Raw genomic sequence first — 15,730 nt, 5'->3', positions numbered from 1 at the left:
TCTCTTTAAAAAAAATAAAATAAAAACCAAAAAACCCCACTTCTTATTATGGAAAATCTTACAAAAACAGGACAGAATAATGAATTGGATCTCCATGTACTAGCTTCAGTTATCATCAGTTCCTGGTCAGTCTTATTTCTTTTAGACCCTTACCTACATAATCTCTCCTGATATTATTTCATTAGTAAATAAATCAGTATATAGCTCTAAAAGTTAAGGACCAGCTAAAAAATTAACCACAGTATCATTGTTGCACCAAAAGTTAGTAATAATTCCTTAACATTGTGTCAAGTGAGCATTCAAATTTCTAGTCATATGTGTTTTGCAGTTTTAATCAGGTTTTCAAAATACGATCCATACATGGTGATTGCTAGAAATATCTGTTACTCTGTTCCTCCCCCCCCACTCCATTGCCCCTTGCAATTTATTTCTTAGAAACTGCTTCATTTGTTCTAAAGTTTTCCAACTTAAATTCTGTCATTTGCATCCCATACACATCCTTCTGTATTTTCTGTAAATTGGTAGTGATATCACGGAGGTTTAATTTGAGGGCAAGGTTACATCACATATAAGTGGTGCTATGTTTTTCCATCAGAAAGAACATAATGCCTACTTTTTTTGTGTTATTAGCTGCCATTTGGTGCTCGAAGCTTAGATCTATTAACCTTGTTCTTTTACTATATCATATACTTAGATACTTAGATGTCTTAGTAATTGTCATGCTGCTTCCTATCAACTTATCTATCTACCATAACCTCACATCTTATTCTAGTTTTTATTTTCTCTTCTCTAGATCAGTAAAAACTCCTTTGAGTGTACCTACCCATTCAAAATTAGTGTGTACTCCAATTATACATGTACTACTATAGCAGTTTGCTGCATATATTATAAAATACACAAAATGGAAATTTTAGCTATCTGACAATATATTTAACATGTTAATTTTTTCCCATGAAAACAGATTTTGGGAAATAGTGTGATTGCATTTCATTTTAAAAGTCAGCTTTTATTACTAAAACATTTTTGGTAAAACTACATGGTCAAATGTGCTTCATGCATTTTTTGTTTTCGATTTTATACTTTTTGATTCACTGATTGAAAGGTCTCAGTGAAGAACCAAATATCCAGAACATAAAGACAAGCTCTAAAAATATTGATTGGGATGAAAACTGTTAACATCCAAACAATGTGTTTCTTCCATTTGAATCTATGTTTCTGTGAGGTGGCACAAATCACATCTAAAAACCAAGTATCAACATACACTGATCATGATATGAGACCTTTCAATCACTGAATCAAAAAGTCACATTGAGAAAATAAACATTAAAGGGTCTATTAAAAATGAAGAATGGAATTGTTTGGGGAAAAAATTAGTAATACAGTGATAACGTAGTATGGAAGCAAATCAAAGGTGGGAAGATAAGTTTGTAGACCAACACATAAATCTGTGATGTCATCACTGAAGTTGTGTCAAAGGGCCTGAAGAGAAAACATAGGGCATTATGTCTCAGTTTTAGATGTGAATTAGGTGTACACATATGTTTGAATAGCTTTTCTTTAAAAAATTATTTGTGTTTGATAAAAAACTTTATTATCTGTAATATTGTGTACTTTTGTTTCCCAAAAAGTAATGAAACTAATTTCTTATATCTATATTCATTGGTAACTGGTTGATTTTTAAACATCTTCTCCAGAAGACATGTATATACAGTAGTATCTTAGGGGCAGTAGCATACTCTTGTATTGGGGAATGCTCTTTTTCTATTTTTGGAGGTAAGTTTTCGGTGAATATGAGTTGCCATTACTACTGTGATAAAGCAAGCTAGTCTTTTTTTAGAAATGCTTGCACCAGTCTTGTAATGGCAAATATTTTATAATTTTTGTCTTGTTTTCTGCCTCTTGTAAGCATGTCACTGCTCTTAGTAGAACATCTCTTTAGGATGATGGTAATGTTGTTCATGGCATTCACTCAGTAAACTACCTTAGTGTTTAAAAATCCCATGTTTATACATTTTATCACTTAATTTTTTCCTCTGTAGTGGTTTTGTTGGAATATACAGTCTATGTAGTATGTATGTATGTGTTTGGGCTGGGATATGGGGCTAAATTCTCAGTTTTCATCAGAATACTTGTCCATTTGGGCTAGGATTTATGGGAAATAGTGTTGGGGCTAAATTATCAATTTTCATCAAAATGCTTTACTTGAATACAAAAGATTTGTGCTCCTCCTTTGCGTTCATGCTGTTTTTTTATCAACTGTTAATACCCTTAAATTATTAACACATTAAGTACTTAACCTCTTTTGTTCTCAATTACAAGAATCGGAAAAGAAAATGTGAAATATACCCCATATGCATATTTAGCATAATTGGTTTATCTAAATAAAGTAAGTTAGTTGGGAAATAGATTCATACCTAGTTTTTCCTCCATTTGCTCATTTTAGCACCTGCCAGACTATTAATACTATAAAGAGGTATGTGAGAAAGAGAGGATACATATGATAAAGAATGAATGGAACCAGGTGAAATGAAGATGCCCAAATTAAGATAGAAGGAAGTGTGATATACATACAGTCAACTCTCAGCTATAGAATCCTAGAGCTAGAAATTATAAGACTAGTGTGATAGAATTGGATAGATTGTAATTAAAATGTTTAAGAAATATCTATTTAGACAAGTATTCAAGTTTTTAAAAATAGTATCTATTTAAATTTGGAAATTAAGAGATTAAAAGTCTACATTATCATGTTTTATTACAGAGCACTACCAAACTTCAGATTACTGCTAAAATTAAATGAAAGGTTTTCTTAGAAGAGATGTATAGTTTGAAAAATTTATAATGATTTCTAGATTTGAGAATCTTAATTTGGCCTCACTCAAAGAGTAACGTGAACTTTTCAAAAGTAAGTTAGAAAAAAACCTATAAATATGGTATTAACATTGTCATCATCAAAATAAGAACAAAAAGTTAAATTCTGTACAATTGGGCAAACATGATAGGCCATCTTTAGAGAAAGAAAAATTTCCAAGAGAGGGAGACCTTGAGAATACCTGGTGTGGAGTAAATAATGTCCTTGACAATGAGTATTTTTTATTTGTGCCATTGAGTAGAGATGTATGACCTTGGTCAAATTGCATAACCTTAATAGTTTCAACCTACCTGTTATTAAGGATTGAATAGGACCATCTACTTTATGGCTATATTAAGTGGTCAAAGCTATAATCTTTATGGTGGGGAAAATGATAATATAGATTATCCATAAGTTATCCCAAATCTCTTTCACATATACAAATGCAGAATAACATTTGACTGTGCTGGGTTTCAGATATTTTTCTTATCTGGCACATATTCAAATGGAGATAGATTTAAAAATTGAGTAACAATAGATAAACAAGGCTTGTATTAGCAAATGAGTGTCACCATGAATGATTAAGTGGGTTATAGTGTTTCAGAATAATTCTGTGTGTGTGTGTGTTTTTTTTTTTTTTTTTTTTTTTTACTATTTTTAGATTCTATTCATTGGAAACGTTATTGAAATGAGTGACTTGCACTTACTGGTGTAAGATTTTTATTTCAAAATGAGTCTTAATAAAATGAGCCATTAATAAATGTCTTCAGGATTGTTAGTATCCTAAAGACATCTTTATAATTTGAAGGAAAGTAAAACATTCTTTTTGGCAATCTAAAATACCATGTTAATAAAAACAGAATTGGAAAATACTTCTAAATATGTATTTATATGGGAATACTATCATGGTAAGTAGGTGAAACATATTCCAAAACCAACAGTGCTAGTTCTGTAAATTTGCCATGTCTGGATCCTAAGAATTATTGCAGTTATTTAAGAGTCTATGTGAAGATTGTGTCAATTTAAATAAAAGTGGAGACCTCTTCATTAGTTTACATTATATATGTTAATGAATATATTCTTCTCTTAGAACAAGGGGTAACAGTGGAGGGTTCTACCCTGCTCCAACCTAATTCTCTCTGTTTTTTCTACTACGATTGAATGGCGTTGGCAGATTTAACTTGAGAACTGCGGTATCTTTATGTATAGAATGTTAACTCAGTGTCTTTTTTTATTAGTAAGAAAGACAAAATCAGGTGTGTGAAGGAACTTTGGAATTCCTGAATCTCCACAAAATTTAGTTAATGGATTTAATATAGTTGAAATTGTCAAAGTTAATACACGTAAAGGTTGTTTTGTTATATTTCTTATATTTACATTTGAAAATATGTAGTACTTGTAATAGTTTTAGTAGATTCCCTTATTTGGGAGTTCATAAAATAGTGATTCAATTTTTTGGAAAAATGTGAAATGCTAACAGCCAAATAATGGTTTTTAAATACTTTCTTACAAAATTTGTGGTGCAGTTGGGAAAGAGAAACTGATATTCAGAAATGACATGTCTGTCACCAGGAGATAGTGAGAATTTCTATTTATTGTAGTAGAGAAGCTATTTTTAGTGTATTTTGTATTAAATGTGCATGAATTAAAGGAAATTTTGTGCAAGTCCTGTTTTAATATTTATATTTTAAATATTTTTCAAATCTTAAGATGTATAATGTTAACTTTTTGACTATGCTTTTTTTTTTATCTGGGATATTTTCTGTTTTGCCTCTGAAAATTTTCGATTTTGTTAATAGAGTTTTTTTAATTATGATAGAATAAAAGTATTAAATGTCTGTATTATGGGTTATTTCTACTAGAGCATACTGATTTTTTAAATTACCTTTTAGAATACAAACTTAAAATTACTTTCATCTTTTTCTCTATCTTCCCTAGATACTCTGCACATTGAGAATATATTTTCTTAGTGATATTTGACTGGGAATATTTACATAATTAAAAAAAAATTAAGCTTGTCTATTAATGTAATACAAGGAAGAAGGGAGGGTTTTAGCATAATGCCACTAAACCTAATGAATCAAATTTGGGGTCCTCTAACCTGGCTGTTAGATAACATACTTCAGTCAAATAGTTTTCACATAAGATATACAATTTCAAGAATTATTTCTAAGATTATTTGAAAAGCCTAATTTTTGTTACTTTACAGATATTCCATTTAAGCAGACCTCTTCCATAGCTGTAGCTGGAGCAGTAATCGGAGCTGTTCTTGCTCTTTTCATCATTGCTATCTTTGTGACTGTGCTGCTGACTCCTCGAAAAAAGAGACCATCCTATCTTGACAAAATGTAGGTAACTTTTTTGCCTTTGTTCAGCTATGAATATCAGTATGTGTCAATCTTTATATTTACCTTTATAGCTACTCATAAAGCACTTAAGGGATAGAAGAAAGGTTAATGTTAGGGCTTTGTTAGATGACCATAGTTTCATCGGAATATCTCAAACTGTATCTTGGTAAATGAACATTGTCTAGCGGTAAATTGCTAGACGTAAAGAACAGCTTTACATTTTCCACCTAGAGTGTATTAGACATCTTTGTAAAGGGTAACATAGTAATACTTTATGTTGTCCTGCCTTCTCAATAGAAATGCAGGCCTTTCATGAAGTGGTAACCAAAATACATATAAAAATATCTTTGAAGGTTTAATGGTTTCTTCAGATTGTATATGTGTGTCTTATGTATAGATATATCTTTGAACCATCAAGTTATTAAATACATTGAGTTTTAAAACTTTTTTCTTAAGAAAAGTACTTTTTTTTTGGTTTGGTGAGTTATGAAATATATATCTTCTTATTTAAAGAATAAGCAGTATTTTTGGCCTAGTCATTGAGATAGAGTTGTAAGGCAGAAATTGCACCCAATCAGATGACTGGTATCTCAGTTCTCTTAATTCCATCAACAGCTTTGTTACTTCATCTGAGAAATATGAATAGTGCTGTTTCCACTTACTTTACATGGTTGAGAGGAGAGTAGAATAAGACAATATTTTATAAATAGTGAAGTGAAGCTCTTTACAAGTGGCATTATTTCTTATGTGGTTTATTAATGTTTTGATGTTAGGATATAAGGTTGACTTTCAAAGAATATATTTCTTCTGTCTTTGTAAAATGCTTTGTATGTCTTTGCTTCTCTAATTTGGCACAATTCTAGCACTAGTCTTTGGATCAAAGACACTTGTGTGTTAGTTACAGCTCTGTCATGATCAAATTAGTACTATGACCATGAACAAGTAAGTTACTTTATCTCAATGGGCCTCATTTTTCTCACCTAAATCGCCTATGGCACGTTGGAGCTAGAAATTTGCTGCAATTTTAATTAGATAAGAAGGAACAATTATTTTAAATAAAGGATGGTAAATTGCTCTTTCAGTATAATGCTTGTGGGACTGGAGTGCTTCAGTCTTTCAAGAGTGACTAGCATGTGCTTAACTTAATCTTAATTCTGAGATTATCTTAGGCTTTTCTATAATTTTAAAAATATAATTTACTGGTAGGCGAACAAATTAATATAACCATTTTATTTATCACTTAAGTTTTAGTCATTTAAAATACTATTTTATGCTCATATTGAGACATTATTAGACCACAGAGAATTTATTATTCAGCATCTATAGCTTTCATTCTCCTTATCCTGTAATGTAACTTTTTGTTTGATTTACTAAGCACAAGTACTGAAAATGTTATCTCTGATCTTCAAAAGCATGAGAATATATTTATAAAATTTTGTAAAATGCAGAGAACTACAAGGTATATTAAACCTATCTTTGTTATAAGTAAATAATATTTAAAATATATGAAAATATTGATATTTTTGATAGATCAAATCACTTTGAAAAAAATAAATACATTTCCTAAAAATGTAATGATGGTTTTGTTTATTTCAGATGGCAAAATTTATAATGATCTGTAGGTTGAAAATATTATCTGGTGAATATTCTAAGAGTGCTAGAGCTTTTGAAAATCAGTTTGGAAGTATTTCTAAAATAAAGTATAAACTTTTTTCATTATGACACTTTGGAGGAAAGGTGACACACATTTGATTATCTCTAAAATGTTGATGGACATAGTCAAATATTAAAATATGCACTGTTTAAGTAAAGTCATATACTGAATTACTTAATAATTTCAATTCTTCTATTTTAATTTCTTCTTTAAACATGATTGGTTCTACATAGGGGAACCTTTAAAAACCAATGTTTACTTTTATTTTCATCTTTCATAGGTTAATGGCAATATAAGAAGTGAATTAAACATGTAGGCTCATATAAATATATAGTATGAAGAAAATATTCTCAAACCTTATGAGAACCTTGATTTTTTTTTTTGCTTTTTTTTCTTTCCTAAATGTGGCAATCACATTTTTTAACCTTTGCAATGCAGGATTGACCTTCCACCCACACATAAACCACCTCCTGTGTATGAAGAACGATCCCCACCTTTGCCTCAGAAAGACCTATATCAGGTATGTGTTCATGACTACACATAAGATAATGTAAGATACAATAAAAAATACTAAGCTATTTATATTATTTCTTTCAAAATGTTGTTTAGTCATTATGCATTAAAGATTACATAGCAATACCTAAGTTTTAACATGCTCAATCATTTCTCTGAAACATTTAAGAGATTGAATTTTGTCAACAAACAAGAAAAGTTACGGCTGGTACAGATAAGGCAAATCAACATTATATTAGGCTTTTTACTAAATACTTGTTGAAGATGTACTGTTAACACAGTTTTATTGACATACAGATTTATTGTAAAATGAAAAGTAGAAAATGAATATCTATTGAGTAGCATGAAGGGCTTCTTTTCCTTGGAGTGTACTGTATTTTATTCTATTTTGGAATCAGTTCACATTAATTCATGTGAAAGTATTGATTCAGTGCTTTTTTCTTGTATTCTATACCTGTATTAATGTGCTGTACTTGGTATTTGGGAAAGTTTAAACTATCAATATTTGAAGTCTCTGATTCTCAACTTTGGTGGGGTTTTTTTATTTGTTTGTTTGATCTTTTTCTCTATTACCCATGTAACATATTGGATCTCTAAACCTGTACTGGGGTTTTATAACCTCTGGGGGAATAGTCTATAATACTTCCTCCTAAAGTATGTTCTGTATCTGTAGCCTGAATAAGGCAAATCTTTAGCCTATCAATTAATTGATTTAATTTGGTGGAAAAATTTAAAGGAATGTTTCTGCCAGCCAAGATGTTTTCAGCTTCTTTTCCTTAACTGACCATATAGTCAGTCTACTGACCAAGCATGGGGTAGGAAGGACCATTCCCTGGCCCGTGCACCAACTGTTAGCAGATGCTAGCTTTGTCATCTTGCACAGTTAGGTGTCCTGCTGGTGAAAATGTGCCATCTTTTCAGACTTCTTGTTCTCAAATAAAGAGTATAGTCTCACATCTCTTGGCAAATAAATGAAATAGACAAGCGGTATGAAATGTTACAAAATTCTTAGCTGGAGCTGTTGTTTTTGTTGTTTTTGTTTTGGTTTTGGTTTGGTTTTTTGCCAGTTAGATAACTGAAAAAGTAGCTCATTAAAACATTCTGTAGATTCCTAGATGAAGTCGGTCTACTTTTCATAATCAATTACCTATAGGTATTAATAGTTCTGTAAATTGCCTATTTGCATCATTTTTCAAATTTTTGGTTACTTTTTGAACTTTGCTTCTTAGATTAAGGAACTCTGTGATGTGGATAGTAATCTTTTGCATTGTATTCATCTCTTACTTTTTAACCTTGTAGTGTCACACAGACAATTTTAAGTTTTTATTTAGTAAAAATCTGTTTGTCTCTTTCCTTTTATTTGTTGGAAGTTGTGCCTTGTCTGAAATGGCTTTTTTCCATTTCCTTCTCTCTCCCTGAACTAGAGTGTAAAAAAGGTCTTGGCAAACTAACAGTTTTATGGTTTATGTTTCATTTTAATCTGAAACTGTATTAAGCTTGATAATGAGGTAGAAACCTGTTTTTTTTCCCAATGGGATGATCAGTTGTCCAAATATTTTAAATTACTTGTACTTTTGCATGGTTTGAGAGCACTTTTATCCTAAAATAAATTCTTATACATATTAGATCTGTTTCTGAACTCTTAATTTTGTTATATTGCTATGTCTTTCTCTTCTGAAACCAAGATATTGCTATTTCAGTTGTTTTATGATATAATTTGATATTCGGTAAATTCCCTTATCTCTATTCTTCCTTTCAAAATTTTTCTTGACTTTTCCTTTATGTGTCTACTTCAAAATTACCTTCCCAGATTCCATAAAAATTCTATTGAACCCATGAATTACTTTATTAAGAATTGACAACTTTACGATAATGTTCTTTCTTTCCATCTAGAAACCAGATACAAGCCTCTATTCTGGTGGTGGCGGTGGTGGCGGTGGTGGTAGTGGTGGTGGTGGGGGGGGTGGTATGTGTATGTATGCTGGAATAAAGTCTCTTTTCTGTTATGTGCTTTTCACATTCCTATTAGGTTTACTTTAGGCATTTTAGGTACTTTCATAGTCACTGGGATTTCTCTTCACCCTCCTCCCATGGATTTTTTTTAAGTTGGCTGTTATTAGCCTATAAAAATGCCTTTTTGAAAACATGAATCGTATATACAGCCTCTGTTATCAAATTTCTGATTCATTGTAATGGTTTTTCATTTTATTTTTTTGCATTTATTAGGAATATAATCTATTTGCTGCAAATGATGGTGCTCCATTTTATCCCTTGCATGTTGTGATTTCTCAGGGAAATACATATGAGGGGCTTCCTTATGTTCAGTTTTAAATCTAATATGAAATAACTGAACACTAGTATAGAATTTCCTTACATTAAAATTTTTGAAAACACTGCATTCTATTAATAATGCTATTTTTTGGCTTTGAATTGGAAGAATTATAAAATAATTGTAAAAAATGTTTTCCAAACCTACTAAAATGATCTAGAGAACATTTTCAGAAAAACATATTTAATGTTTTGAATATAATTGGATTTCTGATATGGAAAAATCTGAATGTAAATGTAAATCTTTTAGAATATTCTGTGTTTCAGCCTAAAGTAGCATTTAACCTTAGAAATCATGACCAGGAGATTCCATGGAATGGGTATTTATTTGACTCTACTGAGAATGATAATAGGAATTTCAGTCTAGCAGCAATATTATGGGGAATGAGGCTTTTGAAGTTATTTTTACAGTGCTGACATATCATGTTAATAAAAGCTTTTCAATCGCTTGAACTATCATGAGATTTTCTCTTCTATTTTCACAGAAGTTACCTGTCAGATGATTTTTGGTAAATTTTTAATTTTTAACAACCCTGAAACTGTTTCATGAACAGTATTTCATGTATAAGAATACACATATCAATTTTCATGTCTTAGACATTTGGTTTATATATACACAAATACATATATTTTTGTGTATATGTATATTTGTTTATATATACACAAATAGGTATATTTGTGTATGTATGTATAAATTTTCTATGTGATGAAACGTAATATGTTCATAAAGTAGTTGTGTGAATGACACAATATAAAAAGCTTATTGATATGTTTTTTAAAACTCTTAGTTTAAGTGAATAACATGATAAATATAGCTGTTACTCCTATAAATGAAAGTGCTTTGGGTTCTTAAAATATTAAAGTTTATAAAGGGGTCCTGGGGCCAAAATTTGAGAACTCCTGTTGTAAACTGTAAGCAGTGTGAAGGCAGGGATCATGTCACTGTTGTTTAGTACCATATTCTTAGTTCATGACACAGTGCTTGGCACATGTAAGTGCCTGATAATTTTTCTTTTTATTTGACAGATCAAAATTATATATATTTATGATAAACAACATGCAATGCAATGTTTTATGTGGAATAACTAAATCAAACAAATTAACATATGCATTACCTTACATACTCTGGTACCAAACAGTTTTTGAATGAATAGGTGAAGGAATTTAGCCCTTCTTTATATCCTCTTCAGTTTATGATCTGTGAAAATTTCTCTATTGTTTATAATATCCATATCACAGGTACTGTATTTCAGTATATTTAATGTCAGTGTCTATAATATCAGTGTATCAAGTACGAGATAGCAACATAAAATGTATGAAAAAGAACAGAGAAAAAGAGACTATAGAAATATTTTAAGATGTTAGCGATTATCTGTATAATAGACTTCTCAGTGAATATTATTTTTGTTATATTTTCTGTAGTTTCTGTTTTTTTCTGCAATGCCTTCCCCTCCTCTGTAAGTAGCCTTTTAGCGTAGGAAAATAGAGATCTATTTGAACACCTGAGTCACTGGCCTGGAGTGTTAAGTTGGTCATACTGGTTATGAATTGTGTCAGCAATGTTAACCATCTGAAAAAACTGAATTTCTTTCCAAAAATTTACCATAGTATATTGCATTCTTTAGCAAATGTTTGTAAATATTCATGACAGTGTAGAAAAAGAATGTTTTTACATTTTTTGAGGTGTACAGATAATACATACAAAACAATATAAGGAGGTATTTTCTAAGGTCTCATTCCCATTCCTATTTACCCTACTGCATCTACAGATAACCACTTTTATTAATTTATTTGTCTTGGTACTGTTTCTTTAAGCATAGACAAGAAAACACACACAAACACACTGAGGTGCATTTTTATCTATTTCCCCCTTTTATAAGAGGTAATGTATACATATACCATGTTACATATCTTGCCATTTTCTCTAAAATATACTGGAGTTCTTTTATTATTGAGAATGCAGAGAGCATTCTCATTCTTTTCTCTGTCTACATAGTATTGGAATGTGTGTATATTATATAGCCTGTGATGTCAAAAGATTTTAATAAACCAATGATGCTATACTGAATATTCTGGTATATATGCTCTTATGTTTGTATGCAAGTATAATCTGCAGGGTAAATTTTTAAATTTGATCTTGCTACATCAAACAGTAAATGTATTTATAGTTTTGACAGATATTGCCAAATAATCCTCTATAAGAATTGTACCATTTTGGACTTCTACCAATAATATTTTTAAATACCTGTTTCTCCACAGCCTCACCAATAGTATGTATATGTGTTGCACTTGATTATTGCTAATCTGATAGGAATGGCAGGTACATATGATTGTAATTTTACAATATTTTATTAGTTTCTGCATCTTTTCAAGTGTTTAAAAAGCAATTTTTTTCCTGAAAATAGTCATTCTTTTGTCTTTTTATTTATTAGACAAAATTATGATGAACTTGTAAATGTTTTATAAGTAGGTGTGAAAATATTTTGTTTTGATTCCAGCATGAATTGTATGTGCATTGCTCCATGATACCCAAATCTGGCAAAAACAGTTTAGTAAAGATGAATCATATATCCCCATTGGTTTATGTTATAAGAAGATTAAGAAAAGCAAAACAGTTATGAATTGAGCTCAAATGTTACTAAACTTTGTGGTTTTAAGAATTTAAGTTCATGGGATAAGTCCCTCCAGTTATTCTGTTACAATCAGGCCATATTTCATTTAAGCCTTTCTTGAACCCATTCACTTTTCTGTTCTGTGTAGTTTCATGCATTTTCATTGTATCTTTTTAAATGTTGTTTTTCCAATACATCATTGCCATCTTTCAATAATAATTTTTAGGTAGGCTTCTTTTGTTAGTTATCATTGATGGTCTTACTTTTTCCCAAGATCTGAATATTTTAACATGTTTCCGGACACTACCAATAGTTGTGATCTTTGGGATTAGGGAAGGGAGGAAAGAATATGATAGAAGAATTAACACTTTTTTCCAAATCATAGGAAAGTATATGACTGAATGGATTATTCAAATAAGTATTGAGTGTTTCTAGCATGGAATTCCCCTTGAGTAGAGAAAAAGTTTTTATCTTTCATATTGCCTTCAGTTGGTACTGACAATTATTCAGACAAGTAGTGAAAGTATTGTTGGGCCTTATTTTACTCTGAGGTGGAAAAAAAATTTTTATGATCAACAGAGCTTGGATAAAATAATGATTTATAAACTAATTTTAGTTGGGGAAGGCCCTTCAAAGCAAAAAGAAATACTATTTAAAAATCTAAATATCTAAACATGTTTGTCAAGAATCATAAAATTAAAGGAGATACAGTTGTAACATGTAAAGTATAAAAGATTGATGTCTTTATCATATCGAAGCTTTTGCTATCTATTTTATAAATGAGAAAAAGATAAGGCTACTTTATGAGGTTATAGGGATTAGTAAACTCATATATGCTACATCCTTCGAATAGTACCTGATACACAGTAATTATTGTGCATCTGCGGTTATTGTTATTTAAAAAGAAGCTGTATAATTCTTGATAAAAATATTAAAGATGCTAAGCAGTTAAATTATTTCAATAGAAAAAACTGATGCTACTTTGATTTATTTAAATTCAGCATATATTTCTTTTGGAAATATTGATACCTTTATTATAAGCTTAGTAGTGCTTGAAATGAAACTAGAATATATGGAGTCTACACTTTTTGATTCATAGTAGTGTTTTGATTTTCTTCTTTGTCATTTATCAAATAAATATTTCTTGAATATTTAATATGTGCCAGTACTGAGAATATATAGTTAATAAAAAGATGAAAAAAATTGTCTGTGGAGCTTACATTTTAGTGAAGAATGGACAATACCTATGATGACAACTTTCTTACTTTTTAAGAGCTTTATTAAAATATAATTAGCACACTAAACTGCACATATTAAAAATGTAAATTGGGTATGTTTTACATTTACTGCGCACACACACAATATACCTGGCAGACATCACTACAATCAAAATATTGTACATAGCCATCATTTCCAAAAGTCCTAATGCCTCTTTGTAATCTCCCCGCTCTAGTTCTTTACCAGTTTCTCTTTCAAACCCTTGGGAAACTAACCACTGACCTGCTTTCTGTTGTGTATTAATTTACATATTCTCGAATTTTACACAAATTTTATACAATATGTTCTCTCTTTTGGTCTTGATTCTTTATATAGTGATTTTGAGATTCATTCATATTGTGTTGATCAGTAGTTCATTCCTTTTAGGTAGGTATAATATACCACATTTAGTTTATATATTTATCTGTTGGTGGAGATTTTTGTTTCCAGTTTGGGACTATTACAAAGTTGTTATGGACATTTTTGAACAAGTATCTGTGTAAATACATGCTTTCATTTCTCTTGGGTAAACACCTAGGAGTAGAGTGACTGGATCATATGGTAAGTGTGTATTTAACTTTCTAAGAAAATACCAAACTGTCATTTTAAGTGGTTTTACCATTTATGTTCCTATCAGCCATGTGAGTTGCTTCATACCCTTACCAATACTTGTTATGGTCAGACATTAAAAATTTTAGATATTCTAATAATTGTGTGGTTGTATTTTATTTAAGTTTAAATTTGTATTTTTCCTAGTTACTAATATATAGAACATTTTTTTCATTTGCTGGTTTGTCATCAGTTTACATTCTTTGCTGAAGTATCTGTTCAGACTTCATTATTTTATTGCATTTTAGGTTTGGGGGTACATGTGAAGAACATGCAAGACTGTTGCATAACAATGTGATTTGCTGCCTTCCTCTCTTTCACCTATATCTGGCATTTCTCCCCATGCTATCTCTCCCCAGCTCCCCACCCCCCGCTGTCCCTCCCCTATTTCCCCCAAACAGACCCCAGTGTGTAGTGCTCCCCTCACCGTGTCCATGTGTTCTCATTGTTCAACACCCGCCTATGAGTGAGAACATGCGGTGTTTGATTTTCTGCTCCTGTGTCAGTTTGCTGAGAATGATGGTTTCCAGGTTCATCCATGTCCCTACAAAGGACACAAACTCATCATTTTTGATGGCTGCATAATATTCCATGGTGTATATGTGCCACATTTTCCCTGTCCAGTCTATCATCGATGGGCATTTGGATTGGGTCCAGGTCTTTGCTATTGTAAACAGTGCTGCAATGAACATCCGTGTGCACGTGTCCTTGTAGTAGAACGATTTATAATCCTTTGGATATATACCCAGTAATGGGATTGCTTGGTCAAATGGAGTTTCTATTTCTAGGTCCTTGAGGAATTACCACACTGTCTTCCACAATGGTTGAACTAATTTACACTCCCACCAACAGCGTAAAAGTGTTCCTATTTCTCCACATCCTCTCCAGCATCTGTTGTCTCCAGATTTTTTAATGATCGCCATTCTAACTGGCGTGAGATGGTATCTCAATGTAGTTTTGATTTGCATTTCTCTAATGACCAGTGATGATGAGCATTTTTTCATATGTTTGTTGGCCTCATGTATGTCTTCTTTTTAAAGTGTCTGTTCATATCCTTTGGCCACTTTTGAATGGGCTTGTTTTTTTTTTTTTCTTGGAAATCTGTTTTTGGTCTTTCTAAATTCTGGATATCAGCCCTTTGTCAGATGGGTAGACTGTAAAAATTTTTCCCATTCTGTTGGTTGCCGATTCACTCTAATGACTGTTTCTTTCGCCGTACAGAAAGTGTGGAGTTTGATTAGGACCCATTTGTCTATTTTGGCTTTTGTTGCCAATGCTTTCAGTGTTTTGGCCTACACCTATGTCCTGAATGGTTTTGCCTAGATTTTCTTCTAGGGTTTTTATGGTGTTAGGTCTTATGTTTAAGTCTTTAATCCATCTGGAGTTAATTTTAGTGTAAGGCATCAGGAAGAGTCCAGTTTCTGCTTTCTGCACATGGCTAGCCAGTTTTCCCAACACCATTTATTAAACAGGGAATCCTTTCCCCATTGCTTGTTTTTTTCAGGTTTGTCAAAGATCGGATGGCTGTAGATATGTTGTGTTGCCTCCGAGGCCTCTGTTC

The 15,730-nt window shown here is 31.3% G+C and overlaps 1 protein-coding gene across 3 annotated transcripts in view; it reads left to right on the top strand.

Moving 5' to 3' along the window:
- Positions 1 to 15,730, top strand: part of NECTIN3 (nectin cell adhesion molecule 3) — a 138,416-nt gene that overhangs the window by 72,734 nt on the left and 49,952 nt on the right. For all 3 annotated transcript variants that reach the window (XM_032299155.1, XM_032299152.1, XM_032299154.1), the window contains exons 6-7: positions 5,058 to 5,196; positions 7,289 to 7,370. In XM_032299155.1, coding sequence (XP_032155046.1) covers positions 5,058 to 5,196; positions 7,289 to 7,370 — 221 coding nt within the window. The remainder of the gene's footprint in view (positions 1 to 5,057; positions 5,197 to 7,288; positions 7,371 to 15,730) is intronic.

This window comes from Sapajus apella, unplaced genomic scaffold (genome assembly GCF_009761245.1).
Source record: "Sapajus apella isolate SASKATOON/1434 unplaced genomic scaffold, GSC_monkey_1.0 scaffold40, whole genome shotgun sequence".
NCBI classification, from domain to species: domain Eukaryota; kingdom Metazoa; phylum Chordata; class Mammalia; order Primates; family Cebidae; genus Sapajus; species Sapajus apella.
The sequence above is the reverse complement of the archived record's forward strand: the minus strand, read 5'-3'. Positions and strand labels throughout refer to the sequence as shown.